At 53.6% G+C, this 21,159-nt stretch overlaps 1 protein-coding gene and 1 long non-coding RNA gene across 2 annotated transcripts in view; one reads left to right on the forward strand and one right to left on the reverse strand.

The window, feature by feature from the left end:
• Positions 1-1,217: 1,217 nt before the first annotated feature.
• Positions 1,218-4,947, reverse strand: LOC140594336 (uncharacterized). Its single transcript, XR_011995054.1, has 3 exons — positions 4,819-4,947; positions 3,435-3,586; positions 1,218-2,120 (listed from the first exon to the last, which is right to left on the reverse strand). It is a non-coding gene; the product is annotated as an uncharacterized lncRNA (long non-coding RNA).
• A 2,123-nt stretch (positions 4,948-7,070) lies between these two features.
• INPP5B (inositol polyphosphate-5-phosphatase B) overlaps positions 7,071-21,159 on the forward strand; it is a 50,985-nt gene continuing 36,896 nt past the window's right edge. Inside the window, 9 exon segments of the mRNA XM_025991717.2 lie at positions 7,071-7,125; positions 7,768-7,844; positions 8,210-8,304; positions 10,137-10,234; positions 10,349-10,378; positions 11,656-11,766; positions 16,795-16,983; positions 16,986-17,077; positions 17,079-17,184. Coding sequence (XP_025847502.2) covers positions 7,788-7,844; positions 8,210-8,304; positions 10,137-10,234; positions 10,349-10,378; positions 11,656-11,766; positions 16,795-16,983; positions 16,986-17,077; positions 17,079-17,184 — 778 coding nt within the window. The 5' untranslated portion in view covers positions 7,071-7,125; positions 7,768-7,787.

Here is a 21,159-nt window from a genome sequence, read left to right on the forward strand (position 1 = left end):
AAGCCCAGGATTATGGACTCAAGTCCTTTAGTTCTTAACACTTACCCACCTCCTTCTTTTCTTTCTTTCTTTCTTTCTTTCTTTCTTTCTTTCTTTCTTTCTTTCTTTCTTTCTTTCTTTTTTTTTTTTTTATATTTATTCATGAGAGACACAGAGAGAGAGGCAGAGACATAGGCAGAGGGAGAAGCAGGCTCCCCCATCGATCCCGGGACCCCAGGGTCACACCCTGAGCCGAAGGCAGGTGCTCAACCACTCAGCCACCCAGGTGCCCCCCCATCTCTTTCTCATCAGCTTAAATAGCAGTTAAGGTTTGATGAGCACTGGTTATGTTATATTTATTATGTTAGATCTGACCTGACACCTTTCCCCAGACCTGTTTGCAGCAGTGACCCCAAGTGTGCAGCACCCCCAGGATAAGCCCTGCCCTTACTCGAGTCGGCCAGGTATACACGTAGGGAGACAAAGATGGGGAGGGTGAGTCAGGGCCTCTGCTGCGGACATGACTGAGGCACCAAGATTCGCCTTCTTCATTTGCGTAAAGGAAGGAGTTGGGCTGTTCTGGAATGGGCCTGCAGCCCTGCTCCTGCCCCACGACGCCTCAGCAGCCTGACAGACAGTGGCTCTGCGACCAGCTGTGACCTCACCTGCCTGCGCCTTCGGAACAAGTCCTTGGTAATCCTACCTGTCTGCTTCTTCCTCAGGATCCCTACTTGACTAAGAAGTGATTAATCAATATTCTTACGCACTCCAAACTCAGGTGGCCAAGATTTGGGTGGTGTTGAGTAGCCTAGGGGAGCCTAGTAGACCTAGGGGAGCCAAGGAGACCGTGATCTGCCCACAGGAACATCTGAAGGCCAGAGCCTGCTCCAGAACAGGATTTTCCCGGAGGCCTCCTCTGGCCCGCAGCACTCAGACCCTCAGTTTGTCTATAATACATCCTCTTGTCAAAATCCCAACTCCAGAACTGGCACTGTCCCTCACACTCCTCTCTTGCCCCAGTCATGTCCACGGCAGTCAGATCTCGCCACCCCTGCCCTTGTGGCACGTCACTCTGGATTGGTGTTTCCCTTCCTGGTTTAACCATCCCTTGGGCCAGCTCTTCACACGTGCTTTGACGACTCCTGCTGCTTAAAGTCCCCTCTCCAGGGACTGAGCTTGTGAAGAACAGTGAGCAAATAATTTTTTTTTTAATAAAAAATAATTGTTTTTATTCCTACTCCACACACAAAAAACACTTAAACCACTAAAAACCACTAAATATATATGTTTATATATTTAGTTTATATAATTTCCTTCTAGAGATATACGCACATTGCTGTTGATACTTATATTTTCACATACGTATGTATATCGATGGACATTGTACATTTATTTAATTACCTCATTTGTTTACGAATTTATTTATGAACATTTAACATGAGATCTACTCCAGTGAGCAGATAATTCAATCTAACTGAGCAACTAGAAACATTGAGTACCAAAAACTGGCCCAGAGTGCAAGGAGACCCTGCCACTTGGGAGGAGAGTTGAACAAAGCCTTGGAAGTGGGAAATGTGGGGAGGGCGCGTCCCTCCAGCCTTCCTGTTGGAGCAGTAGCAGCACTGGGGCTCCGAAGGGATGTACCTGCTGCGTTCCAACTGTCCCATCCCCCAGCGCCCCCTCTTTAGTAGGAGCGGGTACCTGGATTCCAGGCTCAGCCCAACAATGTGTATTTTACTGTGTGGAGGGGAGGTGGGACCAGGTTCTCAGGTTCTGAGGAGTCGTGCACCACAGCAGCCTTGGAGGAATCCTGGGGCTTCCCTGTCATAGCGAAGGATTCTTTTCTTCTTCTGTTATATTCATCCAAATAGGTTTTTTTTTTTTTTTTTTTTGGTGCCCTCCGTGTCCCAGCTAGGTTCATAAACCTTGAGGATTGGGTGGAGATGAGATGGTGAGTGGGAGCAGAACCAGAGGTACAGAGGCTCAGTAACAACCCAGATGGGGAGAAACCCCTATGGCCAACCCCACCCGTGAGGGACCATCGGCGGCGGTAGGGGCAGACTGGTGACCGGTTCCCCCAGAGGTGACTCCTTGAGATCTCGGCTTACAGCAGTACTCAGTCTTCCCAGGATCCTAAATTCCTTTGGAAATAAAAAGATAAAAATTGTGGACTTTGTCCTCAGGAAAATACCTGTGCATAGATGTATCTGTACCCCACTTTAAGGGTTTGTGAATGCCCAGAAGCCCATTCTTGGCTCATGAGTCTTCTAAGAATCTCTCCCTTAGACATGGAGTCTGAACCTCCACCTCTTGGTGGAGCCCCGGGCACTTCCTGCTGAGAACAGGTGACTCGCTGCCTCTCCGAGGAGGAAGGCTGCTCATCAGAGAAGGCAGGCCCGGCAGGAAGCTGCCAGGGAGTCACTCCTGGGCTTGGCCTCCAGACTGGTCCTGGGGAACCCAGAGGCTGATCCGGGGAGGAAGCTCCCAGAAACGGGGAGTCTCCTCAGTCCCACCTGTAAGAGGAGAGCCCATTGATTTGTGTCCAGCCCCAGCTGGCCAACCCTTTCTAACTCTTTCCTTCTGTTCCCCTCCCTGGTGTCAACTTGAGCTGGAAGGCTTCGCGTAGAAGGTACCCTCGATGGAACCAGTATGTTGGGGGAGTGAGGAGCAGATGGGGGATTTTTCTCCTCCCTCCGCATCATTTATCTTCTCCTTGGGACAGTGGCTACCCCTCATTGTTCAGGTCCTGCCAGCAGACTCACCTCCGAGTTCTCAAGGTGGGAATGCACCTGTAGCCTCTCCCCGTGCACCACCCTTTGTCCTGCCAGCCAGCCAGAGTTCTCCCAATCCAGGTGGGTTCTAGAAGGACCCAGCCCCCCTCCCTCCTGTCGCTCCTGAGAGGCCCTTCTACCTGCCAGGTGTGTGACCTACACAAACAGGCACATCCCAGGGGGACCTTAGGATGGAGGTCCTTCAATCTGCCCACACTGCCACTGGCTTTAATCTCTCCGTCTGGCTACAGTCCCGACATCCTTTGGCCCTGCAGGAGCAATGTCAGCAGGAATTCCCCAAGCTGACGGACTGATTCTGGGGGCTGCCTCCCGACACATGCTCACATGCACACCCTCCATGGCTTCAGGTGTGCAGGGCGGTCTACAGCTCGGAGAGGGGGGGCACGGGACTATTGGGATTGTTCTCTCCAGCCATGGAGAGACTCACACACTAAAGGAGATGGGCAAGGAGCCGGAAGTAATGCAGATTAGGAGGTAACCAGCCAGGTTTTCTGATTCTGCCGACTGTCTGGCCCCCCCACACACACACACTCCTGAGCTGCCCCTCCGGCCTCATCTACCCAAACCAGGGAGGAGGAAAAGAGGCTTAGGTGGGGAGGCCCTTCTTTTCTCTTGGCCACAGATGTCTGCAGAGCCTCTAGGCCCTTCTCTTGACCTACTTACCCTTGGAAACAGGTCCCCTTGGAGAGGTGCTGATGGGTGTTGGAGGGGAGGGAGCCACAGAAGGGCTGAAACACCTGGTGGTAAGGAGAGGTGGAGGTAGGGGTGCCTGGCTGGCTCAGTACCTAGAGCATGTGGCTCTCGATCTCAAGGTCCTGAGTTCAAGCCCCACGTCGGGAGTAGAGATTATTTACAAAAGGAAAATGAAATTAGAAGGGGTGAAGGTAGAGACAGAAGTGGCCCCTACTGCCCTCCGCTGGGTCCTTCCCTCCCTAGCCCCTGCAGCACCTCAACAGAAGACCTCCGTGGCCTGCCCAGTGGTAGCCACGGGGCTGCTTTGCTCCGAGGTCCCTGTCCGCTCAGCCCAGGGACGCCAGCCCCTCCTAGACCCTGCCACCACCCCTAACTCCTGACTCTTGCTGGACCCTGGGACCACCCCGTCTTTTCCCTGACCTCATGACCTCTTTCACCTGACCTTTCCTTGACCCTGGTTGCTCCCAGCAGGGGTCCCCTCTCTCCTCTACCTCCTCTCCTGCTGGGGTACCCCAGAACCTGGTGAGGAGTCCACTGCCCCTGTTCCTGTCCAGGCAAAGAGCACAGGAACAGGGGAGGGAGGGGTCTCTTGATGCTCCCGCCCTAAGGGAATGGAGCCACCCCATCCAAACCTGTACCGCAGATACGCCCCAGCTTCTCCTGCTAAGGGGAGATGTGCTCCCAGGAGGCAGAGCACCGGGAGCCCCTCCACCAGGTGAGGTGCAGGTGGGGGGGGGGCAGAGAGAGGCTGAGCCAGGGGGAGCCAAGCCCGTTGGGGGGACTGGGGGCCTGGGCTTGGCCCACCGTTAGGACAGCAGAAAGGCAAGCCCCATCAGCCTTTGCCTGGGCCCGACAGCCAGCCCGGCCCCCTCCTGCCCGCGCATGGGGCTGCCCTCCTCCAGGGAGCTCCGACTCCCACCCCACCGCTCCAGGCCCTAAGCCCTGCTCACCCACTGACCACCAACTCTGAACCCTACTCCTGGTTTTTTGGTTCCCCACCCCCCCATCCCACCCCACTCTCCCTGCAGCACTCCCCTGGGCAGCCCTGTTGTGTTCCCAGGCCTAGGCCCCGACCATCCCAGAGGACAAGCTGCTTCCCACTACCCTCTTGGTGACCGCCACCCTGCCAGCCCTCAGGAGAAACACGTCTCCTTCACATGCACGGGCTCTGGGAGGCAGACACGAATCAAGTGCACGCGGGGACTAGGGTAGGGCCAACAGGACCCACACAGGAGGCCCCAGGCTCACTCCTGGCCAGCATTCACTCCCTGTTCAGTCATTCAGTCCCCCCACCCTCAGCCTTCCTCCCACTTTCTCTTGCAGGGGAAAATCTGTGTCATCTTCTCCTGCTCACATGGTGACTGCTTCGAAGGGCAGAAAGCTGTGACCATGTGCCCTGAGGGCTTGGGCTTGGGCGAGGTGAGCCCTTGGAGTGCTCCGAAGACTGAGATGCTGTCCTTCCTCGCCCGCCGTTCTCCTCCCTCCTGCCAGCCCGTACAAAGCAGGTCAGCGGCCAAATCTGGCTGGAGCTAGGCCTGCTGGGAGCCAGGCTGCCCGGGGCCAGCATGCTTGACCCTCTCAGCTCTGCACTAGACCAAACCCAGGGCAACAGCTGGGATTTTCCAAGTCTCCATGACATGCTTCCTTGTTTCTGGTCCCCCTGTGTGTTCTCTGGGGACTGGCCAGCTGACCTCATGGGGAGGGAGCTGGGGGTCAGGGAGGTTTAGCTCAGCCCATGGCCCACTTAACACTTTCTGCCTCGGTGAGTAAGGGGTAGGGACAAGCAGAGTATGAATGTTCCCATCTCTTCCTGCAGCTGAACTGGCCCAGCTCAGGCTATCCTGTGGGCTGCAGCCAGGCCTGCATGGGAGGGACCCCCAGGTGTCACCATCAGGGGCGCTGCCAAGCCTCAGCCTCAGGCAACTGCCTCCAGCTGGATGGGAATCTTCATTAGGAGCCCCCTGCGCTGGGTTATGGCTGGAGCCACTCTGCCCAGCTCCCTTCCCACTCTCCTAGCTGGGTCCAGTACAACCCAGAGCTGGGGAGCAGCAGCTAAGAAGACCCTGTAGGCCCTGCAAGCCCCCAGTCCCCACCCCAGCTCTGATTCCTGCAGCTGCATCTTTAGTGAAAGGCATTTACCAAGTCCACAGCCCAGCTTCCAGGATCCTCACTTCTCCCTCCTGGGCCTGAGCTTGGTGTGCTCCAAGGGGGGCAGGGCCTCATCCCCAATCCCAAAGAGAGGCTGGAGTTTGCCTGGAAAAACAGAACCTCCCTCCTGACCCCCATCAAATGGGAGGACTCCAAAGTCTGTCCCCATCTACTTCTCCCACACCTTCCTCCCCAGGCTTTGTCATTAAAAGTGGGGCTGGAATTGGGGTTCCCCTGCTTTCCTAGGGACCCTACCGTCCTTTATCTCTCCCCACATAACTCTGAAACCAAACTCAAATAAACTTGAGCTCCCTTTGAGCTGCAGATTTCTGGAAGATGGGGAAGAAGGTGCCACCTGTTTCTGGAAGGTGTTCACTCATGTAGAGCTGGACTGGCCCTTGGGGCAGCAACTCCCAGCTTAGTGTAACAGAAGGTGGCACGGGTTTGAGGTCACAGTGGCCACTCCTTCCCCAGCCCTGACACTTTAGTTTGGGTCAAAGCTTGAGAGAAGGTGTATTCATGAAGTCAATTCATTACTTCGCTAATTCAGTAAACACATCCTGAGGGTCGCCTGTGCCAGACGCTGTGCTGGGCCATGTGGAAGAGACACAGCGCTGTCCTCAGGGAGCTTACAGCTCACAGCGACGTAGCCCATAGGGCAAGAGATGGGTCCTGGACTCCCAGATCCCAGCGGGCCCCTCTTGTCCATCTGGACCCAACTCCTTATCTTAGATGCAGAAATGGAGGCCCCAAAGGAGAAAGTGCATGTGCCTGGGTAAATCAGAGGAGGGGGCTTGAGAGCCAAGGGGCAGCCCCCTCCCAGAGGAGCGAGCAGGACAGGTGCCCCCATCAGGTGCATGTCCTGTGCACACACACATCACACACACCCAGGGAAGGCAGGAAGGGCGGCAGGTGTGTGGCAAGGGGTCAGTGCACGGAAGCTGGAGCAGCTGAGCCCCGTTTTGCCACCCGCTAGCTGCAGGGCCTCGGCCTCCGGGTTTAACCTCTCCGATCCTCAGTTTCTCCACCTGGGAAACCCAGGCGGTGGTTCTTCAAGGTGCTGTTCTCCCTTAAGATAGTCCTGTGGGGGAGGAAGGGCTCCAGGAGAGGCCAGAGTGGGCCAGCGGGGACGGGAGGAGTTGAGGATGGGATGGAGGAGAAAACGAAAATGCATTCTTTTTCCCCTTAAGGCAGATGTGGCCGTCCACCTTGGGGCGCTGGGCGGGGCGTCCTGGCCCCAGGACTGGGGGGCCGGGGTGGAGGATGGAGCAGTCCTGAAACCCTTCCTGGAACTGAGAGCCCAGGGTCGCCCAGGACCTAAGGAGTTAATGGGGGTGGGGAAGGGCCCCCCCACCCTCCACCAGCGCCCCCTGATTGGTATGATCGGTGCGGGCATGCTGGGACTTGCAGGCTGGCTAGCCAGCCTGTGGTGCAGGGGCTGCTGGGAAATGTAGTCCCCAGCCAGCCAGGGCGAGGGTGTCCCGTACCCTACCCAGCGGTGACAGCTCAGGAGGTCGGTGGCGGCGGCAGGGGCTGCAGCAGGTGCGCAGCCGGGAAGCCAGGGTGGGGCTGGGGTGGGGGGAGAGGGCGGGCAGAGGGCTGGGAGCCTTGTCCTGCTGCTGGCAAGACCGGGCACCCCCTGGCCCGTGGCTGATGCAACAAGGCCTGCTGGGCGGCGGGGGGCAAGGAGCAATGGGGTGTTGTCTCCTGTCTCCAAGGAAAGAGGAACAGAACTGGGGTCCTTGTGCGGAATGAGACACCTCCCTCCCTGAGAACAGGACGTCTCCCCCCAGACCTGTGCAGACAGAGCACTGACACCTCCCAGAGAGGAGCCAGCAGCACTGCTACTGCTCCCCACCAAGGGAGGCAGAGCCCTATCCCAGGGAAAGCGGGACCCTGTCTGCTTCTCCAGGAGGGGAGCCCCTACATGGACGGGACCCCACTCAGAAAGCGCCCGATGCTCTTCCAAAGGGTGGTAGGGTACATCGGTACATCGTACATCCCTCAAGGGGCAAAGGGACGGCCCCCTCCCTCCCATCTAGAGAGGAGGAAGAGGGCTGGGAGGCCTCCGCAGCCTCTCGGGGTACTAGGGTCCTGCCCCCTGCCCTCCAACTAACTCGTTCACCGACGCGGCTCCTCCCTGCCGTCTTCCCAGGGTGCGTCAGCTTCACCCACATGGACCAGTCCGTGGCGATCCAGGAGACCCTCGCTGAGGGGGAGTACTGCGTCCTCATATCCTTCCCGGCACTGAGCTCCCAGCCCTGGCGGCTGCGGGGGCCCTGGGAAGGGGAATGGACGCGTCTATGTGTCTCTCTGCTCCCCTCCCTCTCTCAGGGCCCGTGGCGGAGAAGGAAATCCGTGTTTACGGGCTCAGTACTGGCTTCTGCCCACTGCTCTAAACACTCCACCGTCCTCCGGATCCCCTGTGAAGCTGGACACTACCATCCCCACTTCGCAGACGAGAGGGAGTCAGAGGGGAGAAGTGACCGGCCCAAGGTCACATGGCGAATGCGGGCGAGCAGCTGACGGGCAGGGTGATGGGCTGGGCTGGCCTGGCCCCAGGTTTCGTTTTGGTTTCCCTTGACCATACGCAGCAGGCGGTACAAGGTGTGCTGTGTGAGGGAGACAGCAGGCAGAGCCGCCTCCTGGGACTCGTGCGCCACCGCCCCCGACACGGTGGCCAGGAACACGCGTGAGTGAAGGCATTGGTCCCTGCCTGTCGGGCCATGGGGTTATTCTTCACTGCACCCTCCAGCTGGGCGTCAGCCACCCCTCTAGGGCAGAGTCTAAGTCTTCTAGATTCAGTATAATAATGATACTTAATATTTTTTGTAAAAGATTGTATTGAGCAGCCCCGGTGGCTCAGTGGTTTAGCATCGCCTTTGGCCCAAGGTGTGATCCTGGAGACCCGGGATCTAGTCCCATATCAGGCTCCCTGCATGGAGCCTGCTTCTCCCTCTGCCTGTCTCTCATGAATAAATAAACTTAGAAAAAGATTTTATTTATTCATGAGAGATGCACACAGAGAGAGGCAGAGACCCAGGCAGAGGGAGAAGCAGTCTCCATGCAGGGAGCCTGACGTGGGACTCGATCCCAGGACCCCGGGATCTCGCCCTGGGTCCAAGGCAGACGCTCAACCACTGAGCCACCCAGGCGTCCCAGATACTTAATATCTTTTGAACATTATATTCTAAGCCCTTCATGTGTATTAGCTCATATAATCCTCAAAATCTGACAAAGAAGCTCCTTACACACCGATGGTTTAATGTCTTTGTTTATTTATTTTTTTTAAGATTTCATTTATTCATGAGAGACACAGAGAGAGAGACAGAGAGAGAGGCAGAGACACAGGCAGAGGGAGAAGCAGGCTCCACGCAGGGAGCCCAATGCAGGACTCGATCCCGGGACTCCAGGATCAGGCCCTGGGCTGAAGGTGGTACTAAACTGCTGAGCCACTCGGGCTGCCCAATGTCTTTGTCTAGATCTTGAATTAGGTAGCCTGTCTGCCTGGGTTCAAATCCAGGTTTTATTACTTCTGAGCCACATGATTTTTTTTTTTTTTTTTTTTTTTTTTTTTTTTTAGGGAGAGAGCATGAGAGCAAGCAAGGGGAAGGGGCAGAGGGAGAGAGAGAATCTGAAGCAGGCTCCACAGCGTGGAGATCATGACCTAAGACAAAATCAAGAGTCCAATGCTTCACTGACTGAGCCACCCAGGCGCCCCCTTAGCCACATGATCTTGAACGAGCTGTTTTACTCCTCTGTACTTCAATTTGTCCAGATTCAAGGTTAGAGGACGTTATTACTTGTAAAATGTTTCAAATGCTGTGAAGGACATAGTACCCAGTAGGGGCGCCTGGGTGGCCCAGTTGGTTAAGTGTCTCCCTTCGGCTCAGGTCATGATCCCGGGGTCTTGGGACTGAGCCCCACATTGGGCTTCCTCATCAGTGGGGAGTCTGCTTCCCCCTCTCCCTCTGCCGGCCTCTCCCCCTGCTTGTGCTCTCTCTATATATATATCAAATAAATAAATAAAATCTTAAAAAAAAAAAAAAAGTACCTGATAAATGTTGCTAGTAATGCCTACGTATTACACCGAAGCAGAGTGAGGATGAAAACTACTTGTCCAAGTTCTCAGAGACAGAAATTGGGCCTCATGATCTCGGAGCTGGGAGGGAGGGTCATTAGACATTTTCTAATCTACCACCCTCACTTCAGAGATAGCAAAACTGTGGTCAGAGAGGGAAGGGAGTGGCTGAGGTTGTGCTGCTGCTGTCACACACAAGGGATTGATCATGCACATGTTTCAGTAGCAAAGCAGGCACACCCCAAAATGGGACAAGTTCAGCTTCCATGACCCATCTGTAGACTTGCAGTCTCTGATGGGCACCATGGACAGAGAGGGCATGACGATTGTGCATAGCCAGGTACCACCAGCAGGACCCTAGGGACCAAGGATGGAACGTGAGCACCCAAGGACTCCACGACGGGCCAGGGGGCCCCATCTTCACTGCTGCTTCCTGCCCTCAGTCTCTTCCTGTACACGCACCGGAGGATGGCCATTACGGGGGACGATGTCTCTTTGGACCAGATAGTGCCTGTCTCGCGGGATTTTACGCTGGAAGAAGGTGCCATGGGGCTGGGTGGTATGAATCCCTCTCCTCTGGGTCCCCAGGGCATTTTGCCTTTGCAGGGGCTAGGGTGCTCAATGGCTAATGGCCTTTTCATTTCCCTCCCCACAGTGTCCCCAGACGGTGAACTGTACATTCTTGGTGAGTGGTCCTTTCAGCGCCAGTCCCAGTTGGGGCAGGAGGTTAGGGACCCATAGAGAGAAGAATGGTGTGAAGTAGGAGCGCTCTCTGATGTCCTTACTGTGGAAGGAACGATGATACTACGGGACCAGGCCCGCCCACCTCTCTGGCCCAGGTTCCATCATTCTTGCTGTGCTTGGAATCCTCTGGATTGCTTCCCTCACCTCAAACATGACATGTTCCCACCACCAAACCCCTCCACGTGCTCTTCCCTCTTCCTGAAAGCCCCCACACCTCTTTTCCCTGAGCCAACGCATCCCTCAGAGCTTCGGTTCACACTTTACTTCTTCCAGGAAGCTTTTGTTTTTTGTTCAACTCCCTGCAATTGTCTGAGCCTCTCACTGATCCACATTCCTTTTTCTCATCCTCGCCAGGTCTCTGTCACTCACGTCGACTTAATGATTTGTGGTGATCTATTTAATGCTTATCTTCTCTGCTAGACCATAGTAGTAGTAGTAGTTGTAGTTGTAGTAGTAGTAGTAGTAACAACAGAAATGAATATTTAATTACTTTCCGAAGAGCTAGACATACATCACTGGCTGCTTTGGGCCCAGCTCGGTGAGGTGATCACTGTTCTCCTCCCTATTTTATGGTCGAGGCAACTGAGGCCCAGAGAAATTAAGTTAACTTAGGAAGCAGCAGAACCAGGCTTCAAACCCAGAATCCGGCCTCTGGAGCTAAGGCTCTTGATCCCTGTGCCAGATTGCTCCTACTTCACCCACCAGCTCAGCACATCTGTGGGTCCTCACCATGAGCCTGCAGGATGCTGAGGTTGTGCTATGGGAGCAGCACCATCCACCGTGTGGCCCCCCGCGGACAGGCTGTGCCCCTTGTCTTTGCCCCATGGTATTCCAGGGCCCCAGCTCGTGCCCGGCCCCGTCGGGGAGATGGATGGACAGACAGCTCCTCTTGTCTGCCTCCATGTGATTTCCTTCCCCTCGGGGAGAGGCACTGCAGGTCAGAGAACCCCTCTTCCAGCCCATCTGTCTAGCGCTCCCGTGGCGGGCCTTCCTGACTAGTAGAGCCCTGGGCCGCCCCCTCCGTGGAGCCAGGACGATGGGAATTTGGAGCTCCCGGTGCAGAGATTTCCTTACGGCCCAGGAGCTGCCTTTGGTGAAACTGCGAAAAGGCCCGGGGAGCTTTGGGATCTTGAGCTGCTGACTGTCCATTCTGGGGCTCCCAGCCTTAGCCCTGGGGTTCTGGAGGCCAGTGGCTCAATTCCCACCTCCTCTATGCAGGCTCGGATGTGACCGTCCAACTGGACACAGCGGAGCTCAGCCTCGTGTTGCAGCTTCCCTTCGGTTCACACACCAGGATGTTCCTCCACGAAGTTGCCAGGGCCTGTCCAGGTGGGTGAGACCCCAGGCTCTGTGGGGTGGGGTGGGGGCGTTGGCTGGGCACTGACCTACTGCTGACTTTCCACCGTTTGGCCTCACGCTCCTGGTTTCTGTGCCCTCTCTCAGCGGTTGGCTTGAGGCCACAGTGCCCTCAGGCCACGAGCCAATCATGTATTTGCATTTGTGGTTTCCCATTTCCAGACCAGAGTTTTAAGTCCCCCCAGAGCCCTCTTTGTCTTCCTGGTTACTGGGCCGAGCTGCACAGGGCAGGACGCTGTGATTCTGCCACAGAATGTTTTACAAGTGAGCAGGGTCAGCAGCTTCTAGAGGCCCACCTTCCCTCTCTCTGGCAACCACAGCTGGAACCAGGAGAAGCCTGGCACATGGGCTCTCCTGCCCTTGGACCCCGCTCTGTCTCTCACTGCAGCCGAGGAAAGAGTCTAGCTTTGGCTTAGCTATGAGAGGTTCAGGGCTTCTGGGGCAGAATTTGTTTAGATCAGGATTTCAGCCAGGCAGGTAAGCGAGAGTTTGCATAGAACAGAGGATTAGCCACAGGACATGCAAATCCGAGCCACCAGGTGCGGGGCTTTTAGGTGTTTACCCAACACTATTAGTTAAATCTTTTCCAGCCAATCTCTTGTCTCCATGGGAATGGGGTGGGATGTGAGGGTGCTCCGCTTCCATCATGGTCTCACCATAGAGACTGAACGTCCAGGGGCTCTAACTTAGTTTACCCAGTGTGCCAGGAAGGAGACTGGCTTTGGGTGCAACCTGGGGAAGGAATTAGAAACAAGATTACAGAGACTTGAATGCCCGGTTAAGGTGCGCAAAGTTTACTCTACATGCAGGGGGATATTTGTCTCCAAAGCTTCAATGAATAAGGATAACTCATTTTATGATTATTAGTAGTAGATGTAGGAAGGGTAGTAAGAGTAACCAGCAAAGAGCATGGACCTTGAAGCTACATAGCCCCTTGCCTTTGAACCCTATCTTGGCCCATCCCTAACTCTGTGTGACTTGGGCCAAACCCCTTACCTTGCTGATTCTTGGTTTGTAGGCTTGTGTATGTAAAGAATATGTTCCTAGTGGAGTTGTCAGAATTAAATGGGATAACACAACATGTGTGAGAACGCCCAGTACACAGTCAGAGCTCAGGAACGGTTTCCTCCTTCTGTACAAGAGGGTGCATAACTCAGCTAACATTCATCGGTGTGTTCGACCCCGTTCTAGGAACTTTTCACATCTTGTCTCATTTTCCTTACCACAGCCTTACAAGCTAAGGCATTCGTAACATCTCCATTTCCCAGAACATGAGGAACCTAAGGCTCAGAGAGGGTAAGGGTCTTGCCTGAGGTCCCAGCTGGTAAACCATGGAGCCAGGATTAGACAGGGCTGGAGAGTTTCCTCCAGAGCTTGAGCTCTTGTGGGTTTTGTTTGCTTGTCTGTTTTACATTATTTATTTATTTGAGAGAGAGAGAATACGAGCCAGGGGTGCAGGGAGGGGAGGGCCAGAGGGAGAGGGTCGAGCCGACTCCCTGATGAGCATGGAGCCTGATGGCGGGGCTCGAGCCCATGACCCTGAGGTTGGGACCTGAGCCCAAGTCAGAGGCTTAACCCATAGAGCCACCCAGGCCCCCAGAGCTCTTGTGTTTTAGAATATTCTACAAGGGCTTCCCAAGCTCATGCCACCCTATCCCATATAGACGGCTCAGCAAATTAAGACTTCATGGAGGAGGTGATATGTAAGCGGAGAGCTGAAGGATGAATGAGGTTTTTTCCAGGCAGGCAACAAGGGGGAAAAGGCTGTTGGAGGGAAGAGCAGGTTGTCAGGTGGTATTGAACGTGGGGTAGGAGGGTATGGAGAGAGCTGAGCCAGAGAGGCCAGCAGACAGCTCAGGAAGGGTTTTAAACAACCAACCAAGACCTTGGACTTTGCCCTACAGCTTGTGGGGAGCTGTAGGAGTTTTAAACAGGGAATAACAAGGTAGGATTTGCATGTAGGAAAAGTTCCTCTGGCAACTGGTGCCAAAGGGGAGAGGCTAGAGGGAAGAAGTCAACGGAAGTGTATTGCAAGGGTTCAGGCCTAAAAACAGGCTTGGATGGGCGCCTGTTGGCTCAGTCAGTTAAGCTCTGACCCTTGATTTTGGCTCAGGTCATGGTCTCAGGGTCATAGGATCGAGCCCCAGGTCAGGCTCCATGCTCAGTTCAGAGTCTGGGTGGCTCAGGAGGTTGTGTCAGCCTTCAGCTCAGATCATGATCTTGGGCTCCTTGATCAAGCCCTGTGTCAGGCCCCCTTCTCGGTGGAGGGTTTGCTTCTTCCTCTGCCCCTCCCCCTGTTCTTGCTCTCTCTCTCTCTCTGATAAATAAATAAAATCTTAAAAAGATTCCCCCTCTTTCTCTGTCCCTCCTCTCCTCTCTAAAATAAATGAATCTTTTTTTAAAGATTTTTTTTACTGTTATTTATTTATTCATGAAAGACACACAGAGAGAAAGAGAGAGAGGCAGAGGCACAGGCAGAGGGAGAAACAGGCTCCATGCAGGGAGCCCGACGTGGGACTCGATTCCGGGACTCCAGGGTCACACCTTGAGCTGAAGTCAGATTCTCAACCATTGAGCCACCCAGACATCCCTAAAATAAAATAAAATAAAATAAAATAAAAACCTGAGGCTCAGGCTAGGGCCTGGTGGTGGGGATGGGGAGGAGACAGTATATTGGAGTGATCCAACTGAAGAGAATGAAGGTGCCACAGTGGCAGTGAGCCTGGGTTGTGTCAGAACTTAACCCCAGTGGTTAGAACAGTGCCTGGCACTTAGTAGGTACTTTATGGATATGTGTTGAATGGAAGAACAGAGCTTGGTGCCTAGCTGTGAGGATGGAGACGGGGGAGTCAAGGTGAATTCCCTCTTTTAGGCTTAAGTATGTGTCTATTGGTCGTCTTCCCTGCTCCGCCTTCTGGGGTCCACACTTGGGATGACCTGCAGGGACCTGCAGTGAGCAGTTGTCATGATATGGACTTCCTCAGGGAGGGGCCCGGATAAGAGGGGACTCTCACTGCTGCAGGCTCTTGGTGTCTGTCTACCAGCCCAACCCTTGCACTTTACAGATAAAGGGTCTGGAGTCCAGGATGAGGTGAAAGGTGAAAGGAAATAGGTTTTCTCCACCCAGTCCTTGGTGGATAATGTGCAGCACAAAAGTAATAGTTGAAGTACCTTGGTCAAGAGATCCCAGTTAGAGAAAAGAAGTAGCTAACCCGAAATGAGCACATACTATGTCCCAGACATTTTTCTAGACATCTAGACAGTGCACACCAACCATGTTCTCCTGTTCTGTCTCTTGAGCAATACTAAAGAGTAGATATCCTGTTTTATAGATGAGCAAACTGACATAGAGAAGGTGAGTAACTTACCCAAGGTCATTCATCAATTGACGTAATATGGAGGTTTGGAACCCCAGGTTCTTTTTTTTTTTTTTTAAGATTTATTTATTCATTCATGATAGATGCAGAGAGAGAGAGAGAGAGAGAGAGAGAGAGGCAGAGAGAGAAGCAGTCCCCATGCCGGGAGCCCGATGCGGGACTCGATCCGGGTCTCCAGGATCAGGCCCTGGGCTGAAGGCAGGCTCCAAACCGCTGAACCACCCAGGGATCCCCCTGAACCCCATGTTCTAACTCTTGCCCACGGGGCCCAGAGGCTTCAGTTCAGATCCCAGCTCCACCATTTCCTAGTTGTAAATGTGAACAATATATTTCATTTCTTTAGGCCTTGGCTTTATCATTTGTACCATGGGGATATGAACCTACCTTCCCTACTCCTTCAAGAGTTTTGTGAGGATCAGATGAGGCCCAGGATGGGTTAACAGTATGTTAATGCTGGAAAGAACTTAAAAGCTGTGTCCAGTGAAGCCACACCGGGGCGTGGAACCCAAATTTCTTCATTTAGGATGCCCTTGCAAATCCAATTCAGTTCGGTCAAGATGGCATAGGCGACCAAAATCATTTGGGGCTCAGACAGACCTGGATTTGAGGGAGAGGCACAACCAATCAAGAATTTCTAGGAAGGAGGGATGCCTGGGTGGCTTAGTGGTTGAGTGTCTGCGTTCAGCTCAGGGAGTGATCCTGGAGTTCCAGGATTGAGTCTCCACATCAGGCCCCTTGCAGGGAGCCTGCTTCTCCCTCTGCCTGTGTCTCTCTCCTGAATAAGTCAATAAATCTTAAAAAAAGAAAAAAGAATTTCTAGGAAGGAGTGGCAATCTGGTTAAGGAGTAACCAGAGGACTTGTGTTGAAGGCATATCTCATAGCAAGCACAGTGCTTTTAGAGTGTGTGTTTATTCGGAGTGGTTTACAAGTTGCTGACGGAGATTATGGGCAATGAAAGCACCCAGCGCACTCCCTAGTACGGACAGCTATCTGAGCTTGCACCCTGCTTCTCACCCTGCTGCCATAGGATGATAGCTCCCTAGCTCTTAAAGTTCATTGTGGGGGATCCCTGGGTGGCTCAGCGGTTTGGCGCCTGCCTTTGGCCCAGGGCGTGATCCCGGAGACCTGGGATTGAGTCCCACATCGGGGTCCTGGCATGGAGCCTGCTTCTCTCTCTGCCTCTCTCTCTCTCTGTCTATCATAAATAAATAAAATTTAAAAAAAGGATTAAAAAAAAAGTTCGTTGTGAGCATTCAGGAGTCGTGCAAATATGAAGCACAGACCTTGGCACATAGTTACCACGGAGGAGTGGCTCAGGTCTAGCTCTTGTTTGCACATTTTAAAATTTTATTTTATTTTATTTTATTTATTTTATTATTTTATTTATTTATTTTATATTTTATTTATTTATTTTATATTTTATTTATTTTATTTTATTTTAAATATTTTATTATTTGCACATTTATTTTTGCATTTGAATGTCAAGCGCGCCCAGGGCGCAGGGCCACAGGCTTTGAGGCTCTCCCGGGAGGCTGAGCGATGTGCTCACCGCCTGCAGACAGGCAAGGGTGGAACTGGCTCCTTACGGCGCGGCTCAGCATTCCCTCTCTGCTCGCACCGCAGGTTTCGACCCCGCGACCCCGGATCCCGAGTTCCTGTGGCTCTCTCGGTACAGGTGCACCGGGCCGGAGCCCGAGCCGCCGCAGCCACTCGGTTGGGACGCGGCCCCGGAGACCGGGCCGCGGCGCTCCGGCATTGGCGGAGGCAGGTATCCGTCTCGAAGCGGGCGGTGGCGATTGGAGGAGGCGTGGCCGCGGGGGCGGGCTCATGTCTGTTTAGGGGCGGGGCCACGGAGAGGCTCGGCCTCCGATTGGCGGAGGTGGCGCGGGGGGCGGGGCGCCCTGGGGGCGGGGCGGGGCGATGCGGGGCGGTGCGGGCGGCGGCATGAAGAGCTCCGAGAAGCAGGCAGGGAAATGTCCGCCGCCGCCGGCTCTCGGGAGCGCGACTGTGCAGGTCTGCGGCGGGCTGTGGGCGGCTGGGCCGGGGCTCTGGGGCGGGGGCAGCGGCGGACCCAGGCCGCGGAGCGGGGGAGCGGGCGGGGGGCGCGGGCTGCGGTGTGGCCGGCGATGCCCGGGGCAGAGACCGAGGACCTGGCCCTCCGGAGGCGGGGACCTGGGGCTGAAGTTCCGTGGGGATGCTCTCGGTCGGCGTGGGGGGCAGGCGGAGGGCCCAGCGGATCCGGCGCCCGGGCCTCGTGCGTCCCTGCCCCACCGCTGTGTGCCCCGGGGCCGGTCGAGGCGCCTCTCTGAGCCTCAGTTTCCCCATCCCGCCCCTCCGTGCTTGGCTTGTGTTGGGGGCGGGGGTGCTCGCCACGACAGAGCCTCCCTTGGCGAGGAGTGCTGCGTGTGTTGGCGCTGCCTCGCCCTCCTGCGGGTCCTCGGCCCGCGTGCTAGAGAGGCTGTGCACAGAGCTGGAGCCTGCAAGATCCCTGTCCGCTTTGGGGCTGGAGGCCGGGGTGAGGTCACAGGTGAAAAGGGCATCCCTGTCCACTTTGTTACAGGTGAAAAGGACTACTCCCCCCCCCCCCCCCCCCACACACACACCACCAAGCCCTTAATGGGTAATGTCATGTAGCACAAAAGGCCAATTGTTGAGCCAGGAGGTTTGTCTTTTGGAAAGCGAGAGGCCCAGGGCTGAAGTTTGCGTCAGTCTGGTGCTCTGAGAGGACCTGCAGACCTGTATTTTCTGTCCAGCTCCTGGATTTTCTGCAAGGACTCTCTGGTATGCTTTCCCCCTGGGTGTGCCCATGTGGCTCCAGTTACGTGCGAGCTTTGGCATGACTGCTGGTACCCACGCGCGCCCCCTTTTCTCAGCCATCTGCGAGAGATGAAGAGTCTCAAGTAGCTGCGTAAGTGTGTGGCCCAGCCCTCCACTTGCTCTTATAAGGCTTGGAAACTATGAGGGGCTGGGGCAAGGGAGGGGGATAGCGTGTTGCACAAAGTTTGTAAAATGAGAGGAAATTGGGTGAGCGAAGGACTTCCTTGGGGCTTATGCTTTTCCTTCGTTGCAGCTGCCACAAGATGCGATTGAAGCGCCTGGTGGTGCTGATAGTTTGCATCTTTCTTGGGCTTATCTCAGCTAACTTGAAGTACTGATCTTGAGACAGCTGTTGCTTCAGTCCCCATGACGTCCTGGGCTGTGGTGCTGGGACAGGTGAGAGCCCATGACTGAGAACAGGCCCAGTGGCAATGAAAGAGATGGGTTGTGTTTCCTGGGCCAGCAGGCCAGAGCCGGCGTGCTGGAGTGCTTCAATCCCTAAGTGGAGCGAGGGCTTCCAGAGAAGTCAGGACAGCTCTGAAGCCAGTTAGTTATCTGCCCCTGGATGATACGTGCGCAGGGCATCTCCGAATCTTTCCTTTTCTTTCCAAAACCAAAACCTAGTCACATGTTAGTGAGGAATTGTTGTCAAGGTTTTGGTTTTATTTTTAGTTTAAACCCATTTGGCCCCATCATAGGACCTACGGTAAGTGGGGTTATGCCATTAATTGCTAAGTTGCTCTTGTTAAAATTGCCAAGAGATGGCACCGAGCCCCCAGTGCTGCCTCTCACCTCTGTTTCCAAGGTGACTGTGGCCTTTGAGGAGAATCACTCTTTGGGCCTCCTCTGGGTGTGTTGGATAGTCCAGGCCCCAAGGGAAACAGGTAGTGGATTTAGTTCTTCCTATATGTTTATGATCACAATGCCCACTTCCTGATAGCTTGAGGAACCAACCCAGAAGCAGAAGGCTGCTTTAAAATGCCACTCAGGAGAAACAAGGCTCCCTTAAGGAGCTGACAATCTAACAGAGGAGGGGTCTGACAGTCTGCAAGTAGAGGCCAGAGAGTGTAGGGTTAGCCCAGCAGGACGGTGGTCTCGGGGCTAAGAGCACCTCAAAAGCCTAGTATTTTGGGGGCAAGGCGAATCTGGGCTTCACTCCTTGCCTTTGTCTTGGTAGAGAAAGGAAAGATCTCACTTTGTTGAGATGTCCAACAAAGCATGCCCAAATGCTTTGATTTGCCTCTGCTGAATTCAGGGCTGTCAGGCCAAGTTTGGTAGGGACTGTAGATTGGAGTCCACATGTTTGGGTCCAGCTTGGTGTCTTGGAGCTACGTTGTGATGTTGAAAAGAGACAGGCGGGATCCCTGGGTGGCGCAGTGGTTTGGCGCCTGCCTTTGGCCTGCCTTTTGGTGTGATCCTGGAGACCCGGGATCGAATCCCACGTTGGGCTCCCGGTGCATGGAGCCTGCTTCTCCCTCTGCCTGTGTCTCTGCCTCTCTCTCTCTCTCTGTGTGACTATCATAAAAAAGAAAAGAAAAGAAAAGAAAAGAAAAGAAAAGAAAAGAGACAAGGAAAGGAAAGGAAAGGAAAGGAAAGGAAAGGAAAGGAAAGGAAAGGAAAGGAAAGGAAAGAAAAGAAAAGAAAAGAAGACAGGCTGCTGGCGGAGTGGCAGCCTGTCTGATTCTCTTGGGTTCTCCCGCTAAGACATTGCACTGGTCTCAGACAAGTAGCTATTGCAAGTGGGCGGCTTTTCTGCTTCTTATTTGTACTTTTCTATGAAGCTTTTTATTTCTTTGAAAAGAAATAAGGACAGGGATCCCTGGGTGGCGCAGCGGTTTGGTGCCTGCCTTTGGCCCAGGGCGCGATCCTGGAGACCCGGTATCGAATCCCACGTCGGGCTCCCGGTGCTTGGAGCCTGCCTTTGCCTGTGCCTCTCTCTCTCTCTCTCTCTCTCTCTCTGTGTGTGTGACTATCATAAATAAATAAAAGTTTTAAAAAAAAAAGAAAAGCGTAAAAGAAAAGTAAAAGAAAAGAAATAAGGACAAATGCCTCCTTATTCCTATCCAGCAAGTGAAGGTGATCTTATCCAGAAAGCCCCTCGGGGGATCCTGCATAGGCCTCCTTACTCACCCCTGTGCTTGTGTATAACTCACCTGCACTTCATCCTTGGCGCATGCAAAGGCCCAGAGCTGTGTTCTGGAAGATTCTGAGGTATGCACTAGAAAGGGAAAGAACTACTCAGAAGTCCCATTGGGGCTCTTTGGGGCTGATTTAACAAAGTGGTGATAACAAACAAATTTTTGGTCTTTTGAAGTGGCTTTCTTATTTCCACGCTTGATTCAAAGTGAGGCAGCTTTGTAGTAACTCAAATTTCAAATGAGATGTGCTGTGAGTATTTTTTTTCCCCCTGGACCCAGGAAACAAAGCATTAAAGTCTGTCAGGCCTGAGAAAGGAAATGAATGCTATTTATATCTCAGGGCAGCCTAAAGGGTAACCTAGATCACCAGGGTAGAAGCCAGAGAGAATGTAGGAAAAATAGCCCCTGGGATGGTCAGTACCTCTCTCTCTCTTTCAAGAAGTAAGATCTGTGTGACCAACATAGTCTTGTAGCATGGAGAAAAAGGAATTCTAGATGGTTATCCTGCAGGTAGGAATATGGCCCATCCTCTCCCTCTCTCTACCTTTATGGGAAGTTCTGGAGGCTCCTAAGCAAATGAGTTTGAATCACTTTGTTTCTTTAAACAAAAGAGAACTGTGCTCCCTTTTCTTCCTCCTTTTGTTGTTCCCTTCTCCATTTTCCCTCTTTGTCCCATTTAACTTGTGTTTGTTTCTAGAACAGGAGAGCACCCCCTCACCCCCCAAGACTAGTTTGTGTTGGAATTCTACAGTAGGAGTCCAGACCAGGAGAGGTGACCTACAAACATTCATTTAGAAGTAGAGCTCTGCACAGAAAAATCCTTAGGGACGGAAGGTTCAGGAAGAGAGGCATCAATATTTATTAGAGGGAAGACAGTGTTGGAACATAGAAGCTCACTGACTTGCATGTTTTCTTTGCTACTTAAAATATACTGTAAAAAAAATTAAAAAAATATACTGTAACAGATTTGTAGACTTTACCACTGATGATGCCTGGGCAAGCTGACACCGATGAATGATGAGGATTTGCATAG

Source organism: Vulpes vulpes, chromosome 10, assembly GCF_048418805.1.
Source record: "Vulpes vulpes isolate BD-2025 chromosome 10, VulVul3, whole genome shotgun sequence".
Taxonomy (NCBI): domain Eukaryota; kingdom Metazoa; phylum Chordata; class Mammalia; order Carnivora; family Canidae; genus Vulpes; species Vulpes vulpes.